Here is a 23142-nt window from a genome sequence, read left to right as displayed (position 1 = left end):
GCATAGTGTTCGTGACCATCACGGTGAGATTTGATGACCGGTGGGTAATACTTGGGATAGCTGGTCCCATTACGTATTATTTTATTGAGTAGCATAATTATTGGCTGCTTGTTTTAATAAAAGTGGAAAAGATGAAACCTAAGCTCATATAACTTAATTTTGTTTAATATCGGTAGGTTTTATTGTATATGACGTCATATGTAAAATACTAAGAAAAACACAAATGTGTCATGCACCGTGCCCTCGAGCTCGAAGCATGCAACGACTGCTTTGGATTCGTCTCAACGCCACCCGCGGAGGGACCTTTTTGGAAGCGGCTTCGGGGGTAAGGATGGGGTGGCATTGATGATGGTTTTTTTTGCTCTATTTCCATTCTGCGACGATTTTTTTGTGAGAAGCATGTCGGAAATGACGTTGTCTGGTGGCATGTTCTAATGATTCTTGTCCATGCTTTAAACCACATACCTTTCTTTGCAGGCCGAGGCGTGAAATCCGGACGTGCCCATCTTCGTTTTGATCCAGAGTATTCGTCGTTTGTTGGAATAAGAGCGTGAGTAACTCATCAACCATTTGCATTTTTCTGCTATATTGAGTAACTCAGCTTTTGAAAACACTGATAGGATGTGACACATCAACTCCAATTTCCTCACAACTTATCAACAATTCTGGGCTTGTCCTTCCAATTTATGTAGCCTACCTTTGGTGAGCTATAATTATCGTGGATTTTCCTGATATGCTGTCATTATTTAAGTCACAGGCAGATGTGTAATCGATTGACAATATAATTTGTGGTTTTACCTTTATGGTGACAGCAAGTTTGTAAGAATGGCCATCTTGATTTTCATCATCTGAATTTTTTATCTTGTTATCCTTAGGATTTTTACATTATTTATTTGGGTTTAGTCTGCATGTGTTGTATGGATTTATGGGATCAGATGTCATGCTAAGAAGGATTTGTTATGTGACTGTGCAATGCAAAGAATAAATACCCAGAATAGGCATGTATTGGGCATTCTCAGAATGCCAAAAATATGTGCTACCTCATAAACATGTTCTTAACATGTCTGGGGTAGCCGTGGCATTGGAGAAGCAATTGCAGCATGTGTACTTTGTAAATCTGAGCTATCAGGGTTCATGGCACAGTCACCATCATTTTCAATTCCAGGAGACCAAATGTTTCAAGGAATTATGATGTTACAAGACTAATTTTAGGTATGTATGCTCAAAAAATCATTTTTTCATGCAAAAAATAAAATTTTATGAATTAGTCATGCTAAAATTCAGCACATGAGAAAGCAAGGTTCAGCACACCAATTGCTTGATTTGTGCATCAACCTCTACCACTGCAGCCCATCCACTTTCTCAGAGGAGCACTCTTGACTTGTGAGTAGAACCCACCCTGTCACAGTACAATTTTCAAATCAGGTGCTACATCAAACTAATTTGAGCAGTGCTGTCAGTTTTCAGATGATAGTACCTGACAGGGTGTGTTTAGAACATGTCAATCAAAATTTAATGTGATAAAGCTTGTGTTCTTCAATTAAGGGGCTTAACCCAAAAATCCAATATGTATCTGGGCTGTAAAGGCTCAGTTTTATGATCTGTCTTCACATTTTATAAAAATGCTATAAAAAATTAATTCCATTTTAAGTAGGTTTGTTCAAATGCAGTGAGTAAGGTATATAATAATTTCCCTGCAATAGAGTGTCTGACAAGGTTGTGTCTGACTGAGTGAAGCAATAAGCAGCTCTGGAGTAGACTAACTTTGTATAGGGTAAATGTAAAATTAATTGCTTTTTTGTTTCTTTTGTGAGTCTGGGTTTGATGAACAAAGTCAGTGCTGAGCTAGCCTAAGTATAGATCCCAGTAACAGGGTATATTTCCACTTGGTAGAGTATGGTCATATGCAACTGTGTTGTTGCCAAATCAGTGTCCCATGTAGGCTTTTATAAAGCCAATATAGTGGACTATCTACTGTGTTATAAATGGAGTTGGTTCCACTTGAATTGATATCAAATATGAGCTAAATATCCCTAAGTTCAGATCATAGCTCAGCCTTGGTCTGAGCTGCTCAAAGTCAATCCTGTGTGTTGCCACTCAGGCAGAATTTCTGGCATTAGATTGGAGTTGTGTCAGTGGTCAAGAAGCCAGTGACAATGTGGTAGCTGTCAAGTTGCAAGGACTGCCATTACACTGATAAAAATTATGCACCAGGTTTGGAATTATGGTGTTGGCAATCATCCTTGTCTGGTGTGTTGGTATAGATGCAGAGTGCAGTTCAGATACTATGTCACTAGATGGGGATGATCACAGCTATAATTCCATGTAAATTGCAACCAGGTAACCATGGGGGCAAAGTGACCACTGCAGTCAACATGCCTGAAAACTCCAATGAACAACAGCAAAACAACCAGGTAACCATTTCTGGCATAGATTTACCTGAGACATTACAATATGGAGTAATGGTGTTGGCCATTGTGGGAAGCATTTACATTTGCCCAAATTCACTGTTGTGTATTGAATTAGCTGAATTCACTGTTGTCACTTTTGTAACACAAGCTAATAAAACAGCGAGGTCAATTCATATCCCTGTCATTTTCAAACTTAGGATGACAGATTTCAGTGGAAAAGCATTGGATTGACCTCAGAGAGATTTTGTCATCAGTTACAATTTCAGAAGCAATTTGTGTACTGATAGGTCAATAATTGACTTGTTTAAGGTGGGCAAGGTGGATTTTTCCCAAAAATTGGTATAGTTCAGTTTCTCACACCAGCATTTACGATACCGCAGCTTTTTACCTTTTTATCGCAATTTCGCGACGTGCAGTTGGTGCAAGGCTTGTGCCTTGTTCAGTTAGCAGGAAACTGACGGGCTTTTTAATGATTTCGGTAAATGTCGTTGTAGAGCTTCCATGGATGCAGCGTGTCATCCCGTCGCAGGAAATAGGCGGCTTGGCGGGCTGCCGACGGCCGTTCGATCGCGCGATCCCGGGCTGGGTGAAGTATTGTTGCAGGGCTTTCATGGACGCAGAGGTGCTGCCGCAGGAAGTGGGCGGCTTGGCGGGCTGCCGACGGCCGTTCGATCGCGCGATCCCGGGCTGGGTGAAGTATTGTTGTAGGGCTTTCATGGACGCAGCGGTGCTGGCGCAGGAGGTAGGCGGCTTGGCGGGCTGCCGACGGCCGTTCGATCGCGCGATCTCGGGCTGGGTGAAGTACGTGGATAAGTGTCACACATACATATGTGAGTGTTGATCTACACACTGGGGAGATGTTGCACAATATGGAGCTTTGTTTCAAGTGGCCAATCTGTTCTTAAGATATTTTATTCAAATAAAGTGGACAAGTTCGTCCGAGTCCGCTCTGCCGCCCGCACCGCTGTTGTGCCGCGCGATGTTTCAACAAGGTCTCCTGATCTGAAACCCAAAAAGCTGGAGACACATAATTGTTGTTAAAACACATGCAAAGAATGCTCCAGAGTTCACTGAACTTTTTGGCACGATTTTACCACAAAGAAACAATTGTGAAGACCACGAGAGATGCGTGGCCTCCCATTACCTCCATCAGGGCGAGGTTAGATATAATGGACAAAGCCAGCTCCATCCAGAAATGTTGTCAAAGGATTAGGCATGCAGTCACAGTCAAGATGGGGTCATCATTCATTTAAACAGACTTGGAAAGTGCAGCAAGCATGCTAGCTGAAAAGAATTACACTCACTCAGCATTGTGTTGTATGCTTGACCACCAGGTCCAAAAGTAGCATTGCTGCTTAGATATGTGTACATTTTGTACACTAAAGCCATGTGTGTTAAATGTAAAGGAGTAAAATGTGCTCACAAAAACAGATTGTCTATCTTATTTGGCTAATGAAGCTGAATATTAATTGTTACCTTTATCATTACCTTAGTGATAACCTGTATATGGTAATTCATTACCTTTATTGCCTTCTGCTATGTGTCTATCTTGTTTGGCTAATGAAGATGAATATTAATCATTACCTTTATCATTACATTATCATTTATCATTATCGTTAGTTATCTTTATCATTAGTGATAACCTGCACATAGTCATTCATTACCTTTATTGCCTCCTGCTATGTTACCTTTATTATGTTCCATTATGTTACCTTTGCTTCATTACCTTTATTACCTCTGTGTGTTTTTTTGTCTGCTCACTTCATAAAAGTCAGTGTTCTGAACATTTGTTATCAGGCCACAAAGCAAGTTAGATTGTCTAGTGTTGACTGCTAATTCACCAAGTGCTTAATGTATAATTCAGGTATGGCACATGTGTGGATGCCTGCACAAAATAATCATGCAATTTTCCTGTGCTCCCCTTCTTGTCTTGAGTGCATGACTTGAGGAGATACCACTGATGCACATTGTGATGGTTTGAGTCTGATATCATTCACATGTGATATTTTCAGTGAGGATGTCCAGGTTGACCTGTAAATGGTCCCACGCATGTGTTTTGTCTCAATGGCAGTGCCCCATATGCACAGTAGGCCTTGAGTGGTGTGCTGATAAGTCATTGTTGGTTCTAATTGTCCAGTCTTTGGTCTGGATTTATCATAATTTCGGGTCCTGGGGTCGTCACAAGGGTGATGACGCTCGTTCCCGCCGTAAACACGTGGCACTGCTCATAACAGACTGGCTGAGTTGGAGGATGCCATGAAAATGGGTGCAGACCCTGGTCATACCAGCCAGGCTTGATGAGTGATGCCACATGGTGTAAGTTTTGCAGGGGATTAGGGTGGGATGCTGTGATTCATGGATCATATGCACCTAGGTACTGGCTATGAATTAATCAAGATGCCATTTTTTCATGATCTTCTAAGCAAGTTATTGGAGTTGTTGATCTTTGATGGTACTTGATATGAGGCTAGACTTTGAAGTTAGGCTAAAATTGCTAGTTTTTCATGACATTCTAGAATTTTTTAAAGTTTTTAATATTTTATTGTGGTGAAGATGAACAGTTGTAGTTCCAAGGTCAGAATGTCAAACATGCTATTGTGAATGCTCAAGTCAACATTGTTAAGTTTTACTTGGTGAGCAGTTATCTTCATGGCATGTCAAACTTTATGAATTCAGTGTTTAGGCTGCTGGCAATCAGCAAACAAGTGTTGCGCTTTGGTACATTCAAGTGTGTTTAGTACTGCTGATTGTAAAAGCATTGAGCAGTGTGATACACTAAGAAATGGTAGCCATGCCACAGTAGATCAAGAGGGGAATTGATCAGTGACCATTGATATTGAAGATATTGCATTGGGATGTGCAGAGGATATGAGCATCTGGCTAGAGTCAGAGCTGTTGATGTTGTCAGGAGGCAATGCAAGAGTGGTTTATTGTCGTGCCACTCCATTCTGCATCCAGTCTGATGCCAAGGAGCCCAAAATCAGTCATCTTGCAAGGTGCTCATTCCCATGTGCATTAAGAACATATTGCCAGAGATGCATGCTGTTTATTCAGAGGAAATGATGTAAAAAATTGTTCTCAGGGTCGCATGCGCACATGTTATGGCTCCTGAGGTATGTTGTCCAATTTTTTTCTGGTGAGAGGACTAATGCCTTTTAAAATCCTGCAAGTTTGGAGCAAATGTCTGCAAATCACCCAATATGTATGGTTAAACTCCTGACTCCAGCAGCAGGAAAGGCAGGGCACTAGCCCCTCTCTTTGCTATGTCCCTGAGGACCTTCCTCATTTATGTGTCACATGGTTGGGAGGACAGCTGCAAAGTGCAAATACAAGCTGTTGTTCAAAGCTAGTGAAGCCTGTCATGACATGACTTCACACCAGCTGGATCTCTGTTATTGCGGCTCACATGTCAAGTCCCTGGGGATGTTATGTTGTCGCCCCAGAATATGTCCATGGGTGAAATATTACATGTGATTTGGTAATGTCTGTGGTCAACTAACTTTTTTGGAAAGATCCTCAAAATAATGTGTAGAAAGAAAGTGCGTTGCAAGTGTAAGATATACTTATTTACATCATCAGACATTAAAGCATTTTACATGCATTTATTTTTGTGTGCTTTTATTTGTAGAAGTCTAAAAAGCTATTTACGAGCAGCTGCTGTGTTGAGGGCATTACAGGCAGCTGCTGTTGAACTACCCTTCACTGTCCCATATGATGTGCTATTGCTTCGCATTGGGCGCCAGTCACGCAGCGCCATGATAAATGTCCGACATGAAGCCAGTGCACACGCTGACGTCCGCCGAACTGGTGTCCGGCTGACGGCACCTGCGCGCCACCAGGTCCACATCCATCCTGGAGGGAGCCAGTGCTGCGTGTCCAGTGTGGCTACAGTGACTATAGATGTCCGGATCGGGCTCCGAGGCGGCAACAAGCAGCGTCCCGAGCTCTAGCGTCTCCCCTCCGGCGGCCAAGAAGCGACGCCTGCACGCGACTGCCGACTCGAAGACGGGGCACAGCGCCGACGGCACGGTGAGTGCTGCCATCTGCCGCGTGCGGTGCGCACCGTCGGTTACACGGTCGCACACGGGCCGGGCGGACACTGACTGGACAGGCGGGCGTGGGGCCAGAGGTCGTTCGCGCCCAATGAAACGGCTTTGATTGTTGACCTTGGTGAGTATGCTTTCTCAGTTGATGAAGTCATTAAGTTGAGGATATTCCAAATCTTAGGACAAATTAATCCTCCACAGGACAGTCACGTTTCCTCATTAAGAACGCACTTTGGCCTTTTGAAGTGGCGGCACTTCAGTGAGCATTGGAATTGGTCCTGTCCGAATTGGAATGGCTTCTCCTGACCCTTGCTCGCCGCTCGGGTGTCGTGCCGGAGTATGGGGCTGTTTCGCCGCAGTCCTTGAGCTGGGCTCGTCGCCGGGCCTATCACGCGTCGCAGAGGTCACGGGACTGTCGCCTGCCGTGACGCCTCCTTCCTCGTGGCGTTGCATGACCTACAGCAGTCGATGCGCTCTAAAACCCCAAGTCATCATCATCATCATCATCCCTCGTCGTGGATGATATGCGAATGGATCCGTTCACATTTAAACCCACATGATACTTCTTCGCGTACCATGGCATAAATGTTTTGGCACGGTGTTCAGTTCAGTAATACCTTGTCACACTTATTTCTGTATTTTCCTTGCCGTGGGGTCTGTTTTTTGGTTGGAAAATGTACGATTGTTCAAAAATGATTGCTTATCCGTAATCAAATTCTATTTGGTGTTATTAAAACCGTGCACACGTTTGAACGTGCTCTCGGCCAGGGAGTGAGAAGGGGTGTGTGAGTGGTGTCATGAACATACTCGGGTAAAAAGTGCTCTGCACGATGAACGTGTACGGAGCGTTGGCTTTCTGGGGTGGTTTGTATGGTCAAGGTAGAAGTCTCAGCCCCCTATCCGTCGCCAGTACTAGTGATTTCGTCTGGTTCTATGCGAGAGACGTTCTGGAAGTCAGGCAAAGGGGAAAGCCTGCTTCGGCTTCGTAAAACCGCGGTTTTCCTCGAATTGTTTCGGCTTCGGCTGTGAGCTATCGTCCACGGTTGGATTGGGTTGCGGCTTCGGTTTCGCGCCATTTCTAAACGGCCGGGTTCGGCTTCGGCGCTGTGCCATTTTGGAAAATTCGCTCCGGCTACGCATTCGGCTTCAAATTTTGTTTTGAATTGTGGCGAATTGTGGCTTTATGCGTTTTTGAAGTTACTTCGGCTGTGTCGTGATTGTTTTTTTCCCTGCAGTTGTGATCTAATATCACAAAACGTCTTGTTCGTCCCATCACCTCTCTATGAGGCTCAATTTTCAAGGCTGTGATGCTTGCTTGTGGAAAATCAAAACAGGTCATTTTGAAAACCAAGCACCAGCCAGAACACAAGCACAGACAGAAACTAACTCTCCAAAACGTTGTCCATGTACTAACACACAAAGCCAGGATAATATTTGAGAAAAAAAAACGTACTTCCGTAATGCTAACACCCCATCTGAGTAACTTCTTAAAGAGCTGATGATGTTTGCTGATGAGGTTTTGATGAGGTTTAACATCAACCGATGATGTTCTACTAGGCGCAAAGGTCGTTTTGGTTTCGCAAAACAACGCTTCAGATTCGTTTTCAGTCTGGTGATTTTAAACTTATTGAATGACTGATATCGTATCTCTCAAGCTCAAAGTGTGATTTGGGCTCCGCGTGTGGTGAGTTCGAAACCACCGGCTCCAGATTTGGCTTCACGTTTTAAAAATAGGAAGCCTCTGGCTTCAGCTTGGACTTTGGTCGGATGACATTGCCTTGGGGCTTCGGATTCCGCTTCGAAGCCGGAGGCCCGCCGCGTCAGCTTGCGCACAGTGAGTGGTGTCAAATGGCGGGAGCGGGCGGTCATGATTGAGACGGTGGTAGTCGCGTGGGAGATGAACCATGTGTAACCAGCCCGGTGTCGCGGTCCGACATATGACGTGGCCCTGTGTGCCACCGTAATGACAGCGTTTGCATCTGTTTGGTGCCGAGAGGCGTCGCGCGGCTGATTGTGCTGTGGCGCATAATTGCACGCACGCACGCTCGAGGGCCGTCACAAGAGACGGCAGATTCTTGCCAAAGACAATCATGCTTACGGTATTGTGGTCACTCGGCAGTTCTGTTTAAAGGCCTCCATACAGAGATGAATAGATGACGTCGATGGGTTGCACCAATCGCTTTCGCTTCTGTTCGTAAGTCATTATCAGCTTTTACCTTCAAAAAGGTTTAAAAGGTGTATCGTCCGATCTTTTACCATGGTATTTGTATCTGCACAGTACTACATGATCCTCTGTGTTTGAACCATGTCAAGTAACAACTACAGTACTTTGAACTTATGACCTTGAAGATGCCTTAGAAGGTTAGGCTGGAGTTCTGAAAGCTGCTTTGACGTATCGAAGACCTCAAGAGTGTAAGGCTGTGCTTAAATGGCTTCCCGATTTTATTTGTCTTACACTGAGAAGAAAATTTGTATCCCAAAAAGCGTTGTCGCACCCCACAGAAACATTAATATATTTGAGCCGCATATTTCGGCAAGGGCAATCGGCTTATGGTGGGGGAAGGCCATTCGCTGGCACGCATACCACGTGACATCCGCCGGGTGTGACGACGACGAGCGTCGGACGTCGTCGCTCCGTGACCTAGGAACAAGAGCGCGATGCCGCCGTCGCCTCGGGCTCCACGGCGCCGGGCTGGCGGATGGTCCGTGTCGTAGTGCCTTCCCTGCCGCGTGCGCGCCGAGCCCGGAGCGGCTCACCAGTCGCAGACAGGGGCGTTGACTCGCACTCGCGCCCCAGCAGCCGACGCATGCCGGCGAGACGTGGGCAGTGCGGGCGGACGGGCGGTTCGCTGCGGTGTCACGAGTCGAGTGGTCTCGTGTCACCAGCCGTTTGTCTCTAGGCCTGAACACGCAGTGCAGGCGACTTTGGACGTGACTTTGTGGGATTTCGTAGCGGCGAGCTCTCTCGGCGGGTGCCGGTGGCGCCGTGGCGTAGTCGTGCCGTCGATCTGACGACCGCCGCGCGCTGGTCAGCAGGTGTTGGTGTGAGGCCGATCACCTGCAGCCCCCGCCGACCTGGTCGTCGTCCGCCGGCCTGCGACGGCACGCTGCGACGGCACGTGGCATGCCACGGGACGCGCTGCGTAACGCGCGACGGGTGGGCCGCTGCGTGCCGGCCGCGCACGTGTTTGGGCCAGGGAGCACGTCCAGCGTCCGGCGGCGGAGCACATTGGCGAGTGGGAGAGGCGCCTCTGAGGGCTGTAACGGGCGTGGGCGGACGTTCGTGGTCACGAAAACGGAAGAGGCAAGGCGGTCCCTGCGCGACGGGTCGGCTTGTGACACTTGTGTCGCTTGGTCACGTGTCACGATGTTGGTCAATGACCCGGGGGTTGTTTATGGTTGATAGATAGTTGAGAAGAGCCCAACTGTTCGGATGCTTCACCGAAAGTATCCAACCGGAAGGCATGCAGTTTGCGTTGCGAGTGGCTGTTGACCTTTCAGAAAGAGTCCTATATAAAATACGAGTGAAGGCTTGACAGACCGGATGGCAAGCTCTTGTCGGCCGACGGCCGCCGTTCTGGGCTTTGTTCGTCAAGAAATGCGGCAGTTCTTCTGAATGGGTCATGATGAGTTCATGTCCGTTGTCCGCCAAACTCCGTCGTGCTGTGTGTGGGCAACAAAGGCGCGGCAGGCTTCTATGCCCGGCGGAACAGCCCGAGGGTAAATCCAGCGCCCTGCAGCAGCTGCGGTCGGCACGGAGTGGGAGCGTCGGGCTCTCCGTGGCCCGCTCTGGACGCCTCCGTTCTGAGCGCGCGGGCGCTTCGCCGCCGCGTCGATGCGGTCCGGTCGGGCCGATATTTTCGGCGGCCGCGGCCGGCTCGGTTTACGCGGCGCGGCGCGGCGGCGCCACGTCAGCCGCCGCCGCCGCCGCGCCCCTGGCGCCGCCCCTGCCGACCGCCTGGCAGCGCGATGCCAGATCTGGCCGGCTGCCAGCCGGCCGCCGGCCGCCCGGCCGGCGTAAACAGTCGATCGATGTTGGCGGGGCGGCGCGGGCGGACCGGGACCGACAGCGGACGCGCCGAACGTCGAGCAGACCGGAGGAGAGGCGCCGCCGCCGCGGCAGCACGGCCGCGCCACCGGCCATGCCACGCGCGTCCACGTGACGCCACCGGCCGCGCGCGTAGACTGCACATAGACTAAGGTGAGAGGCGAGGCGAGGCGCGGCGCGGCGCGCTCGGCCGTTCTCTGTGGCGCCGCCGGACGCGCCGCGCCCGCCGTGCCCGGTCCGTGTGGGGCCGCCGGACGCCGGACGCCGCCCGCTCGGCGCCGGCCGCCGCCATACCCGCTTCGGCTTTGTGTGATGCGCGGCTGGGCCGACCCGGCCGCCAGCCGGGCGCCAGAGGCGAGCGGACCGCGCTCCGCTCCGCTGGCCCGTCCGGCCGACCGGCGCACGCTGGCGGTGGTCAGCGGCGTGTCGACTGGTGCGCGCAGCGGGCCAGCTCCTCGCCTCCAGCTCCGGCCGCTGGACTCGTCCCTGGCCGACAGTGACGTCGCCCTGTCCGGCGCTAGAGAGTCATGGTTCAAGGGGCGCAGCCGGGCTGTAAATATTTGGCCGCCGTACGCCTCGGCCGTGTGTTGATCGTGATAATCGTGTTACGGTACCGGGCCGTCACGTGTGCATGTCTTGGAATGAGCCGAGTGACCGCTGACGGGGCCGGCTCCGACTGCTGCCAGCTGGCTTGGTGAGAGGGGCTGCTGGTCCGCGGGGAGCCGTGACGTTCGACCGACGGGGTCACCATGTCAGATTGGGCCGTTATCACGCTGCGAGCGATAACGTCTGCCGTCGGCGAAGTTGAAGAGCGAAACAAAGAGTCGGGCCGGCCCGTGCAAGGCATGCATGTGGAAATGAATGGGGACAAAAAGCGGAGTTCATCCACTTACCGCCGTCTGAAGTCGTTTTGGGCCGTCGCCCGGTCGGTCTGCTGGCGTCGCCGCTGCGCGCGGTGGCTGGCTCAGAGTCCGAGCACGCAACCGGTCATCCCGCGCTGATAAGCGGCCGATATGGGGTCGTCACACCGTGCTGCAATCGGACACACCCTGCGGCGGCGCCGCGCCACTCGGAGAAGTGACCATAGGGGCGCGTGCCACCCCCCCCCCCCCTCTCCTCCCACCGACGTAGCCGATCCGGCGGGGTCGCCGCGGCCTGACCGGGCTGGGGCGGCACGACTCCCACGGCGGCCGGTGCGCCGGGCCAAAGGTCGCCGTCCGGGCGCCGCCGGCCCGGCTCACTGGGTCGGCCGGCGTTTAAAGATGGCGTCGCGCAGGTGCGCCGCGGCTGGCTGGTGGCCGGCCGTGCGTGCGGCGGCGGCGGCGGCGGCGGCGATGACGCAGGCGTTACGCCGGCGTCGACTGCGCCCTGTCCCGTCCGCCGCCGGACGGGCTGGCGGACCAGCCATGAGCGTCACACTCCGTTCAGAACCGGGCCGTGCCACGGAAGACAGGCAAGGGCTTGGCGCCACGGTGTTGCTGTCCGTCGTGACATTACCCTGTACCGGGAAGGGTTCGGTCCCGGCTCGGCGTGACTGCCCGGCTGGCCTCGCTGCCGTCACGTCACGTCCGCGGCGGCCCGGCCCAGGATGGCGTCTCGATCGGCGGCGTGTTGCGGCACGTCGGGACGTGCAGCGGAGTGAGTCTGTCCGTCCCGCGCCCGAGCCGCGCCAGGCTCCCGGGCCGGGCACGCCGCCGGGGGTGCCCAGTCTCATTGCCTCCCGTCCGGCGGCTTGTCTCCTGGCGGCCGGCCGTGGGCGGTGACTCAGGCGTGACGGCAGACCGTGATTTCATTTTCCGTCGGTCGGCCCTCGCGTGGCGCAGCGCGCCGGACCGCGTCGGGCTGGGCTCCGGCGTGCCGGTGGCGTCGCGCCGTGGCACATCGGTGCCAGCGCGGCCGCCGCGGGCTCGGCCGGTGTCACTGGGCCGCGGCCGTGACGTCATATGGGCCGCTGACTCACGACCACCGACGCCAGCGGCGGATCCGGCCCGGCCGGCTGGGCCGGCCCGTTGGCGCGCTCTCACTTTCCGCCCACGACTCGCTCTCGCTCCGTCTCGCTGGCCGGCCGTGGCTGGTCGGCACCGCTGTTGGCGCATGGCGTTGTTCCCTCCCCGCGCCATTGCGGCCTGTGCACCCGTGCGGTCGCAGAATGGCCGCCCGCTGAGGCCGCGCCTGCTGGGCGTCTGTCGGCCGCTGGCCGCGCGGCGAGTGACGTGGCCCGTCGGCGCGGATGTCACTGTCTCAGCGCCGTGTCCATCGCTGGCCGCGCCGCCCGGCTCAGGCCAGGGCGTCTCCGCTTCCGTCAGCCGCCGGCGGTGACGTCACCGCCGAGCCGTCAGCAGAGCCGTGTTGGGCTAGTCCGCGGCCGCGCGGTCGGGCAGCCGACCTGCCGGCGCGCTCTCGCGCGTCCGTGTGGAGCGCGAGCGGTTGGAAACTGGTGCCGGACGGTCCGAGTCGGCCACTGCGGCCGGGGCCCGGCCACGCTGCCCGCAGCGGCGCGGTGCGGCGCCCCGGCGCCTCGGGCTCGGCCGTGCCGCCCGTGTCCGTCCGTATTGATCGGCCGGCCCACGCGCTACGCGCCGCTCTCGTACTCGAGCGAGTGGCGCCCGGCCGGCCTCTGGCGGCAGTGCCAGACGGGCCGCGCCGGCCGCCCGGCTGCCAGATGGGCGCAGCTCGCCGCGGCCGGCGCGCTCCGCCGGCCGGCGCCTCGCATATGGCGGCAGTGGCCGGTCGCGCCGTCGCTCTGACAGTTGCGGTGGTTTGCTCGCGTACCTGGCCGAGCGGGAGATCTCGATAAGGCTGATGTATGCGGCAGTCAGCTGGCAGTCGCTGGGTCAAAGAGTGTCTGAGGTGCCGCTCATGCATCAGCAGGTAGGCGCTGGGGATTTCCGTGACCTTCAAGCGTGCTCACGTTGACATCGATACATTCACGACTCGTGGACACAACCCATTGGCCCATTGGATGGGGGGAAAGCTGACCGATCGGTCCAGATCGCTTCCATGTCCTGCCGCCGTCGCTGTGCGCAGGCCTGCACTTGCGATGCCAGCGTCATGACCCGTGATCCGCTCAAGCGCTTGGTATGGTCGCGCACGGCGGCTCCGTCCGACGGTGAACAATGGCCGGGGGCGCGCAGCGGCCGTGCCGACCCATGCGTTACAGCGTGGCATGTGCGCGCGCCACCGCCTCCGCCGCCGCCACACGCCGCCGCCAATGAAGCCGTCCCGCTGGATGGCCGGCTGCCAGCTGGATGCGGGTCGCCGCTCTCCCGCCGCGCCGGTGGCCGCCGGTGCGCTCTGCGCGGCAGAGACCGCACAGGGCGGGGCGGCCCGAGTAGTCAGCTCTCGGCCGGACGCAGCGGTCGTCGCCGTCCGGTCCGCAGGTGACATTGCCGGCCTTCTGGCCGCCAGGTGACGGCCCGGCCGGCGCGCTTTGTCCGCCGCGGCACGCTTTGTTCGGCCGCCAGGCGCCGGCGGCGGCGGCGGCGGCGGCCGCTCCTCTGCCGCGGCACAAAAACGGCGGTCGACGCGGCCGACGCCGCTTCCGGCCGCGGGGTCACTGGCTGACGTCACGGCTGGACGCGGCCGACGCGGCCGCTGCTCCCGTGTGCGTCGGCCGCGCCGCGCCGCGCCGCGCACGCGGGCAAGGTCACCTTTGTAGCGCGCGCGCGCGCCCGGTGGTGACGCGGCCACTGACTGCGGGGGCGGCGGCTGCAGCGGCCGGCGCGGAGCTGGCGCCCTGGCGCAGCCGCGGCTTTGTCCGTGCCGTCAGCGGCAGAAGACGGCACGTGTGCTCTGCCTAGTGACATGGCGGGGTGCGGCTGGTTGGCGGCAGCCAGCGGGTTCTGATGCCGTTTTTGTGTTGAATCTTGGATTGTGCACAAAGAGGGGCGAGGAACGCCTCCGAAACGAGCTTACTGGACCTCTGCCCAGCGCTATATCCAGATATACGAAGCTTAACCCGTTCAGTCATGCTAACGAGTCCTCAATATCGAGTTGCGTTTCGCCCTGTGCTTATCGAATGCTGGTGGGAAAGCCCGACATGTATGCCTGGAGAAATCCAGCTGGCTCGAGCGCGTGGTGGTGGGCAGTTCGTTGCTCCGCAGGCCGTAGCACCAGCCGCGGCCACGTGACGCGGGTGTGTCATTAGAACCCGTATCGCGCGGCCGATTCCCATGCGAGTGCCGACGTGGGCGGACGAGCCGTGCCATCCCATGCGGGCGGCGCGTGCGGCGGTGAAGCGGCCTCGTCCCGCGGCGGCGGCCCTACCGCTCGTGTGTTGTCGTTGGCGCGCCTGCAGTGAGCGCGCCGCCGGGCCGGCCGCCCCCGCCGCCGTGGCGCGCCCGCTCGCCGGCCCGCTGCAGGTGCCCCTGTGAACCGTGGCGTGCCGTCACGCGGCCGGGCGCCGTTCGCCGGTCGCCGACCCGCCGACGCCGCGCCGAGCTGGGCCAGTCTCACGACGGGCGCCGGGTTCGCCATGGCGGCGATGGCAGCGGCCAGGAGCCGGCGGGCCTCATCGGCGAGTGCGCCGGCCGAGCGAGCCACGGCATCAGTCCTCGGACGCAGGCGAACCTCGTGACCCGCATGCAGGCCTGACGGACGCCGACATGGATCCGGGAGACACGCTGCTTCGGCTGCTGCGACCTGCACGGGCTGAGACGCTGCAGTGGACGGACCGGGGCAGAACCGGCCCTGGCATGCGCTACGCGGCAGCAGATCGGCACCCCGCGGCTGGGTTACCACCCGAACAGACCGGGATGCGGTGCCGCTCTCACCTGAGCGGGCTGAGATAGCTGAGTTGCTGGAGCCCGAGGGTGGACCGTGCCGTCCACGTGGAGGCCACTGGCAGCTCCGGTGCGTGATCGTACCCCGCGCCGTTCGCTCGCCGCTTCACTTCCGTAGCCTCCTATCCTAACACGTCCTGTTCCCGTAGATGGGTGGCGCCTGCTCGGGACAGAAGGTGCCCAAGGACGGCTCCGACACGTGCCTGGAGGTAAAGCCGCACCGCATTTGGCCTGACGCTTCACGCCTGTCGCGGGTGGCGCACGCACGCTCACCCCGCGCTGTCCGCAGCACCGCCCACCGCTCCGGCCAGAGGGGCAGGCCGCCCGTTAACGCCCGCCCCTCCCCACTGCCTCTGCCACTGCCACCGCTGTCGGCGCGGCGCGCGCTTGGCAGCTCGTCACGTGCACCCGGACGCACGGCACGGAATGTGTCGCACCGCCGCTCGGGACCGGTGTTTCCCGTCGTTGACGCGGCTGACGCGGCCAGCTCCTCGCCGCAGTAGCACTCGGGGGGGAGTCAGTCATATCCGCGGCCGCCGGTGCTTCCCCGCACGCCCCCCCCCCCCCCCCCCCCTCTCCGCGGACTGGCATCGACCTTCGCTGCGGCGTGCGCTGCCTCTTGTGTGGTCGCCTTGCGGCGCCCCGTCGAGCGTCCGCCGGCGTGCCGGTACCGGACCGGGGCGAGGGAGCGTGGCGCATCGGTGTCCGAGCGAGACCGTCACCATGCGCGGGCGCGATGGGTGGTACGTGGATGTTGGGCCGCTGCACACCACTGGTCCCGTGGTGGTCGCCAACTGGTTCTCGGCCCTTAAAGCCGTCGTATAGTAAGAAAAGATATGATGTTATGATGCCTAAGAAGTGCAGCGTGCGGGTAAAGTCATATGATACTTGTAGGTAGTATTAATTGCAGTATGCTCGTATTTTGTGGTGAGGGCAGGGCTGACCTGAATGTACCAAGATGCCGACCCTGACGTGAATCACGTGGGCCTGTTTGCGCGGGCCGGCCGTCTGCTCCGCTGGACGGAAAGTGGGTCAGCGGGCGTCTCCGCGCGGTCTGCGCCGGTGCTGGCGTCACCCGCCAGCCGCGGTGAGCGCCGGCTCCGACCTGGCGCTGCCGCCGGCGCCGGCAGGCCTCCGCGGGGCGACACCTGGTGACCTCGCGGGGCGGCGTTCGCCAGACGCCTTGCGTCGACGGCGGCGGCGGTGGCGGCGGCGGCTCGGTTCCCAGAAGCGGCGGCCAGTGCATCGATTGCTTGGCCGGCGGCCGTGTCCGGGGCATCGCCTCGCCGCCGGCTGACCGCTGCCGGCCGCGCCCCTGTCGCGCCGCCCGTCCGGCTGGCGGTGACCGGCAGCTTGCCGCGGAGAGGCGCTGCCCCGTCCACGCTCTGATTCACTCCGCGCTTCAGCAGGCAGGGGCTCGCTTGGCTTCTGTCCGCCGGCCTGTGCTCAGTGCAGCTTGCAGATGCTAGTGGTAAATGCGCTGCGCTGGTGACCTGCATAACTGCAGTGCGGGAAAATAAGTCAGCGGATTTGGCGCGAATGGTTGATGTGGCGCGTCCAGGCGGCGGCGGCGATGACGTGGGGCGTGCGGGCCTTGTGCTTTGTCGTGGTTTTTGTGGCGTGGTCGGGATCTTGACCTTTCTGGGTGTTGTCCAGCCTCGCCGTGGTATGCACCGGTCATCCTTTGTGCGCCCGCTGATGTCTTTGTGCCTCAGCGTGCCGCAGGGGCCTCCGCTAGCCGACCGGCCCCGCCCGTCGGCCGTGGCCTGACCTGAAGCGTGACCTCTGACCTGACCTCTGACCTCGGTGCCTGACCCCTGCCGCAGGGCGCCGTTGACCCCTCCTGCTTCGACGTCCTTGTTGACCGCCTGGCCGGCCGGTCACCGAGGCGCACCGCCGAACAGGTGCGTGCACGCGAGCCGCTGGCGTGTGCGTGCGTGTCCGTTCTGACCCCTTGTGACCCGCCCCTGACCCTGACGCTGACCGCGTGATCTGCGCTCTGCCCACAGGGGATGACTGCTCAGAACGGCTCGGGGAACGGCCAGATGGCGGGCGGCGGACGCGCCATGTCCGGCGACGGCGCCGACGGCCAGCTGGACGAGGGCCTCTACTCGCGCCAGCTGTACGTGCTCGGCCGCGACGCCATGCAGCGCATGGCCGCCTCTAACATCCTCATCTCGGGCCTGCGCGGCCTCGGCGTCGAGATCGCTAAGAACGTGATCCTGTCTGGCGTGAAGCGCGTGACGCTGCACGACCCGGGCACCGTCGAGGTGGCTGACCTGGGCTCGCAGTTCTTCCTCACGGAGGCAGACGTGGGCCGCGGCCGCGCCGACGCCAGCCTGGTGCCGCTGGCCAAGCTCAACCCGTACGTGAACACGGAGGTGCACGCCGGCGAGCTTGACGAGCCGCTGCTGCGCCAGTTCAGCACGCTCGTGCTGACCGGCGCCACGCTGGACGAGCAGCTGCGCCTCGCGGAGGTGTGCCGCCGCCACGGCGTGGCGCTGATCGTCGCCGACACGCGCGGCCTCTTCGGCCAGGTGTTCTGCGACTTCGGGCCCGAGTTTGTGGTGCGCGACGCCACGGGCGAGAGCGCGCAGACGGCCATGGTGGCTGGCATCACGCGCGACGGCACGGTCAGCTGCCTGGACGAGACGCGCCACGGCCTGGAGGACGGCGACCTCGTCACCTTCTCCGAGGTCAAGGGCATGGTCGAGCTCAACGACGCGTCGCCCATCAAGATCAAGGTTACAGGTGGGTGTTGCGTTTGTCGTGTGTGTCCGCGCCTGCCGGCCGTACGCGGCGGTCGCGGCTCCCTCGCGAGTCTGTCCGCCCGTGCGTGTGGAGCGGCGGAGGTGCTCCCGGAGCTGCGCCGCCAACCTGGCGTCACCACGCCGCGCACGCGGCCGTTAGTGCCGAGTGAGCCACTGTGGCCGGCGGCGCGGCGGCGACTGGGCGTGATTGCGTTCATGAGGCTGCGGCGGCCGGCGCTCGGCGACGCTCCCTCGCACGGCCAGAGGCCACCTATCGACCTGTTTCCATGACGACTCGGCAAGGTGCGGCGGCGTCGATGACCGCCGTCGCGAATGCCAGGTCGATTCGGCGCGCCGGCCGCGACGACACGGCACGCGCCAGGCGCGCCGCCGCCTCGTCACGGTCGGGCCGGGGTCGATACGTGACGAGGCGCCAATGGGCCGCTCCATGTTTGGATTTGCATTGAGGCCGACGCGTGGATGTATTGCCGGCCGGCCTGGCGTGTGTGGCTTGCTGGCTCTCGGAAGTAGTCGCTGCGCTCGTAAAACCCCAAACGTGATCATCATCATGACTCCCCCGATGTGCTCACCGGTCGCCGTTCGTGGCAGATCGTGGCGTCGGCCCCCTTGCTGATGTTCCGTTCGGAGTTTCGCGTATGCTGACCGCGCGCGCGCGCCCCGCCGGCAGGCCCCTACACGTTCAGCATCGGCTCCACGGAGGCGTACTCCGAGTACGTGTCGGGCGGCCTGGTGACGCAGGTCAAGCAGCCGGTCACGGTCTCCTTCAAGCCGCTGCGCGAGGCCATCAAGCAGCCCGAGACCGTGCCGACCGACTTCGGCAAGCTGCACCTCACCGGCCAGTACCACCTGGCCTTCCAGACGCTGCACGAGTTCGAGAAGCGCCACGGCCGGCCGCCGGCGCCGTGGTCGGCCGACGACGCGCGCGCTTTCGTCGCGCTCGCCGCCGAGGTCAACGGCCAGCTGAGCGAGCGGCTGGAGGAGCTGGACGAGCCGCTGCTGAGCGTGTTCGCCAGCGTGTGCGCCGGCGACGTGTGCCCCGTGAACGGCGTCATCGGCAGCATCGTGGCGCAGGAGGTGATGAAGTCGTGCTCCGGCAAGTTCATGCCCATCAACCAGTGGCTGTACTTTGACGCGCTTGAATGTCTGCCCGAGGACCGCAGTCAGCTGACGGAGGAGGAGTGCGCGCCGCGTGGCTCGCGCCACGACCGCCAGGTGGCCGTGTTCGGGCACCGCCTGCAGCAGCGGCTCGGCGACCTCAAGTTCTTCGTGGTTGGCGCCGGCGCCATCGGCTGTGAGCTGCTCAAGAACATGGCGATGCTCGGCGTCGGCACAGGTAGGGGGAAGGTGCAGGGGTAGGGGGGAGGGGGCGCCGGCGGTAGGGGTGATGCGACTTATTGTTCGGCTGACTGTGGCGGGTGGTGGCTGGTGAGGGCCGAGGTAGATGTCGTACCTGTGCACTGCTAAGTCTGCCACGACGACATGAGCTTCTGAGTCGGATGTCGATGTGCGATAGAGGTTTCTGAGATGCTCGTAGATTGCAGTTCATGAGAAGGATTGCCGCGTTTTCTTGAGTATTGTTGGCTTTGATATCGTTTGACTTGCCATTGCTGGTGGCATGGGCGCCGCCCTACGATGTCGCTTACATTCGCTCTCTGCGCTTGCCAGGATCCGGTCACGTGATACTTACCGACATGGATCTGATCGAGAAGTCCAACCTGAATCGGCAGTTCCTGTTCCACAAGGAGCACGTGGGCAAGCCCAAGTCTGCCTGCGCTGCCGAGGCTGTTAAGAAAATGAACCCCAAGGTGAGTGGATGAAACCTGCTGGTCGATGTGTTCGGCATCGACCTAGCACCGAAAATAGTTGTGGCCTTTCGGGCCCGCGCCACGGTGTCCTGAGGCCACCCGTACAATGCCTTTCAGTTCTGTGTCAGATGCTTCATGCCATATTCAGACAAGTGGCGCGGCGTCATTCGTTCTGTGCGTTGCCGCCCCTCGCGTCATGCGATGAGCGTGGCCAGCTGACTGTGCCCGGCTCCTCGTCGGGTCTCGCGTCCGCTCGCCGTGATGACTCGACGTCACGTGCCGCCGCGCCGCTGACCGGACCCTGCGCCGCAGATCAACGTGCTGCACAAGCTGGACCGCGTCGGCCCCGAGACGGAGGCGGTGTTCGACGACGACTTCTTCGAGGCGCTGGACGGCGTGGCCAACGCGCTGGACAACGTGCAGGCGCGCGTGTACATGGACCGCCGGTGCGTCTACTACCGCAAGCCGCTGCTGGAGTCGGGCACGCTCGGCACCAAGGGCAACGTGCAGGTGGTGCTGCCGCACCTCACCGAGTCGTACTCGTCGTCGCAGGACCCCCAGGAGAAGAGCATTCCCATCTGCACGCTCAAGAACTTCCCCAACGCCATCGAGCACACGATCCAGTGGGCGCGCGACATGTTCGAGGGCTCGTTCCGCGTGAGCGCCGAGAGCGCGTCACTCTACCTGAGCGACCCCAAGTTCGTGGAGAAGGCGCTGAAGCTGCCCGGCTCGCAGCCGCTGGACACGCTGGACGCGGTGAAGCGCTGCCTGGTGGACGAGCGGCCGCGCTCGTTCGAAGACTGTGTGGCCTGGGCGCGCTGCCACTTCCAGGAGCAGTTCAGCAACCAGATCCGCCAGCTGCTGTTCAACTTTCCTGCCGACCAGGTCACCAGCAGCGGCACGCCGTTCTGGTCGCCGCCCAAGCGCTGTCCGCACCCGATCGAGTTTGACGCCGGCAACGCGCTGCACGTCGACTACGTGCTGGCGGCGGCCAACCTGAAGGCGGCCGTGTACGGGCTGCCGCAGAGTCGCGACCGCGCCGCCGTCGTGGCGCTAGTCCGTCAGGTGCAGGTGCCGGAGTTCACGCCGCAGTCGGGCGTGCGCATCGCCACCACCGAGGCCGAGGCCGAGGCGCTGACCGGCCAGCTGGACGGCGACGTGCTGCAGCGGCTGCGCGCCGAGCTGCCGCCGCCGGCCGAGCTGCGCCCGCTCTCCGTCACGCCCGCCGAGTTCGAGAAGGACGACGACACCAACTTCCACATCGACTTCGTGGTGGCCTGCTCGAACCTGCGCGCCGAGAACTACGAAATCGCGCCGGCCGACCGGCACGAGACGAAGCGGATCGCTGGCAGGATCATCCCGGCCATCGCCACCACCACCTCGATGGTGTCCGGCCTCGTCTGCCTCGAGCTCATCAAGTTGGCGCAGGGACACACCAAGCTGGAGCTGTACAAGAACGCGTTCGCCAACCTGGCGCTGCCGTTCATCGCGTTCAGCGAGCCGATCCCGTGTCCGCGGAACAAGTACTACGACCATGAGTGGACACTCTGGGACCGCTTCGACATCGACGGCGAGATGACCCTCAAGGAGTTCATCGACTACTTCCAGGAGAAGCACAAGCTGGAGATCTCTATGCTGAGCCAGAACGTGTCGATGCTGTACTCGTTCTTCATGCCGCCGGCCAAGCGGACCGAGCGGATGGCCATGAAGATGTCGGATGTGGTGCGCACCGTCTCCAAGAAGGAGATCGAGCCGCACGTGCGCGCGCTGGTGCTGGAGATGGTCTGCAACGACACGGAAGGCGAGGACCTGGACGTGCCCTACGTCAAATACAACCTGCCACGCAAGTAGGCGACCGACCCGGCATCTAACGGCCGCGCAGGCAAGCTGAAGTACGCCCCGGCCCTCGACACTCAACCGGCGGACTGCTTGACTTTGATAATGTTATTGTGACATGTTTGATTAGAACATTTACGATTGCCAATACACGGATTCAGTGAATTCTCGCCGCGCCTGTGAGTGCGAGCGGGTGAGCGATGGGCGGCCCTGTGGGGGTGCCTACAAGTGGGGCGTGAGGCGTGAGCCGGCGGAGCTGGAGCTGGCGGGGGACAGGCAGTGCGGCGTGACAGGTGGTCGGCGCCCGGACTCCAGACGAGGGTGCAGTCTTCCAACACGCCCACGCGGGCGGGCGGGTGCGTGTCGTTACGGCCAAGCCGAGATCGGCCCCGGTCCGCGCGTGCTATGGCAGCGTCGATCAAAGCTGCTCTGAAGCTCACCGGTCATGATCCGGCGATCGTGATTGCAGCCTATTATCTCTAGCGTGACTGGCTAACCACGGCCAGCGCCGCGATGTCTGTGTTGCCCATCTGCACGTGGGGGCGCAGCTGTACGCATGCGTCGGTTGGGGAACCCAGATGAGCTAAGCTTCTGATGGCCGTGGGTAATGCAAAGTCAATGCCGAGCAAGCCTCGTGAGGGGTGGCCGCAAACTTAAACTCCCTGGCCTCCTCATCAACACATGCGCAAATGTTACTTGGTGGGGGAGGGGGGGGGGGGCGACGCCCAGTGACAGTCTTGGTGGCTAAGGGTCACCGCGGGCAATGTGAAGTCAATGCCAGTAAGGCTCCTGAGCACTCTGCTGTTTACTCCGCTAGAGTAAACTAACTCCACAGCTTCCTCATTCACACAGTTTACACCAATGCTGGCTAACGCTGTGGGAACATTTGCAACGGTGAATCTTTTGTTACGCTGGGCAGCAGTTACGCTGGCTAGTTTTCGGTGTGGCCCACGTGAGTCATGGCTGCTGGTCGAATGCCATCTCATCTGGTCAACGAGCCGTCAGTAAACGCAGTGCGCCCCCTCATGAAGCGCCTCCGGAGGGTCCTCCACCGAACATGTCAAGATGAGGGGTTCAGAAGGCGCCGTCGACGCCGGTGCACCTTCATGCGATCCCGTATGAGCGGTGCCGTCGGATGGCATGCCAACCAAAAAGGTGTACAGGTAGGATGCCCTTCTAGATAACTCCGTCGGCTGGGCTACTGTCGGCGCGAATAACGCACGGTGCACCTGCAGTTTCAAGAAGTCATTAGCATATGCGCCTGGTACTCAAGCACCTGTCAGGTTGTCAGTCTTGGAGCAAGAGTGCTGCTCTCGATGGTCTCCCACAGGATGGCTAACGATGGTCTCCCACAGGATGGCTAACGATGGTCTCCCACAGGATGGCTAACGATGGTCTCCCACAGGATGGCTAACGATGGTCTCCCACAGGAATCTTCCACTTA

General features: G+C 58.8%; 1 protein-coding gene across 6 annotated transcripts; it reads left to right on the top strand.

Annotated features, from left to right (window-relative positions):
* The first annotated feature begins 244 nt into the window (after nucleotides 1–244).
* On the top strand, nucleotides 245–21868 carry Uba1 (ubiquitin-like activating enzyme 1). 6 transcript variants are annotated; one of them, XM_037214005.1, is made up of 9 exons: nucleotides 245–325; nucleotides 478–550; nucleotides 6251–6440; nucleotides 15436–15495; nucleotides 17113–17190; nucleotides 17296–18037; nucleotides 18725–19390; nucleotides 19723–19862; nucleotides 20175–21868. In XM_037214005.1, the coding sequence occupies exons 3-9, from the start codon at nucleotides 6312–6314 to the stop codon at nucleotides 21711–21713; spliced, it is 3354 nt and encodes a 1117-aa protein (XP_037069900.1). In that variant the 5' UTR covers nucleotides 245–325; nucleotides 478–550; nucleotides 6251–6311; the 3' UTR covers nucleotides 21714–21868. The 6 variants fall into 6 exon arrangements, with proteins under 6 accessions (XP_037069900.1, XP_037069901.1, XP_037069903.1 ...); XM_037214006.1 differs by lacking the exon at nucleotides 17113–17190; XM_037214008.1 differs by lacking the exons at nucleotides 15436–15495; nucleotides 17113–17190.
* The last annotated feature ends 1274 nt before the right edge of the window (nucleotides 21869–23142 follow it).

Source organism: Pollicipes pollicipes, unplaced genomic scaffold (assembly GCF_011947565.3).
Source record: "Pollicipes pollicipes isolate AB1234 unplaced genomic scaffold, Ppol_2.1 Scaffold_3447;HRSCAF=4054_pilon_pilon_pilon, whole genome shotgun sequence".
NCBI classification, from domain to species: Eukaryota; Metazoa; Arthropoda; class Thecostraca; order Pollicipedomorpha; family Pollicipedidae; genus Pollicipes; species Pollicipes pollicipes.
The sequence above is the reverse complement of the archived record's forward strand: the minus strand, read 5'-3'. Positions and strand labels throughout refer to the sequence as shown.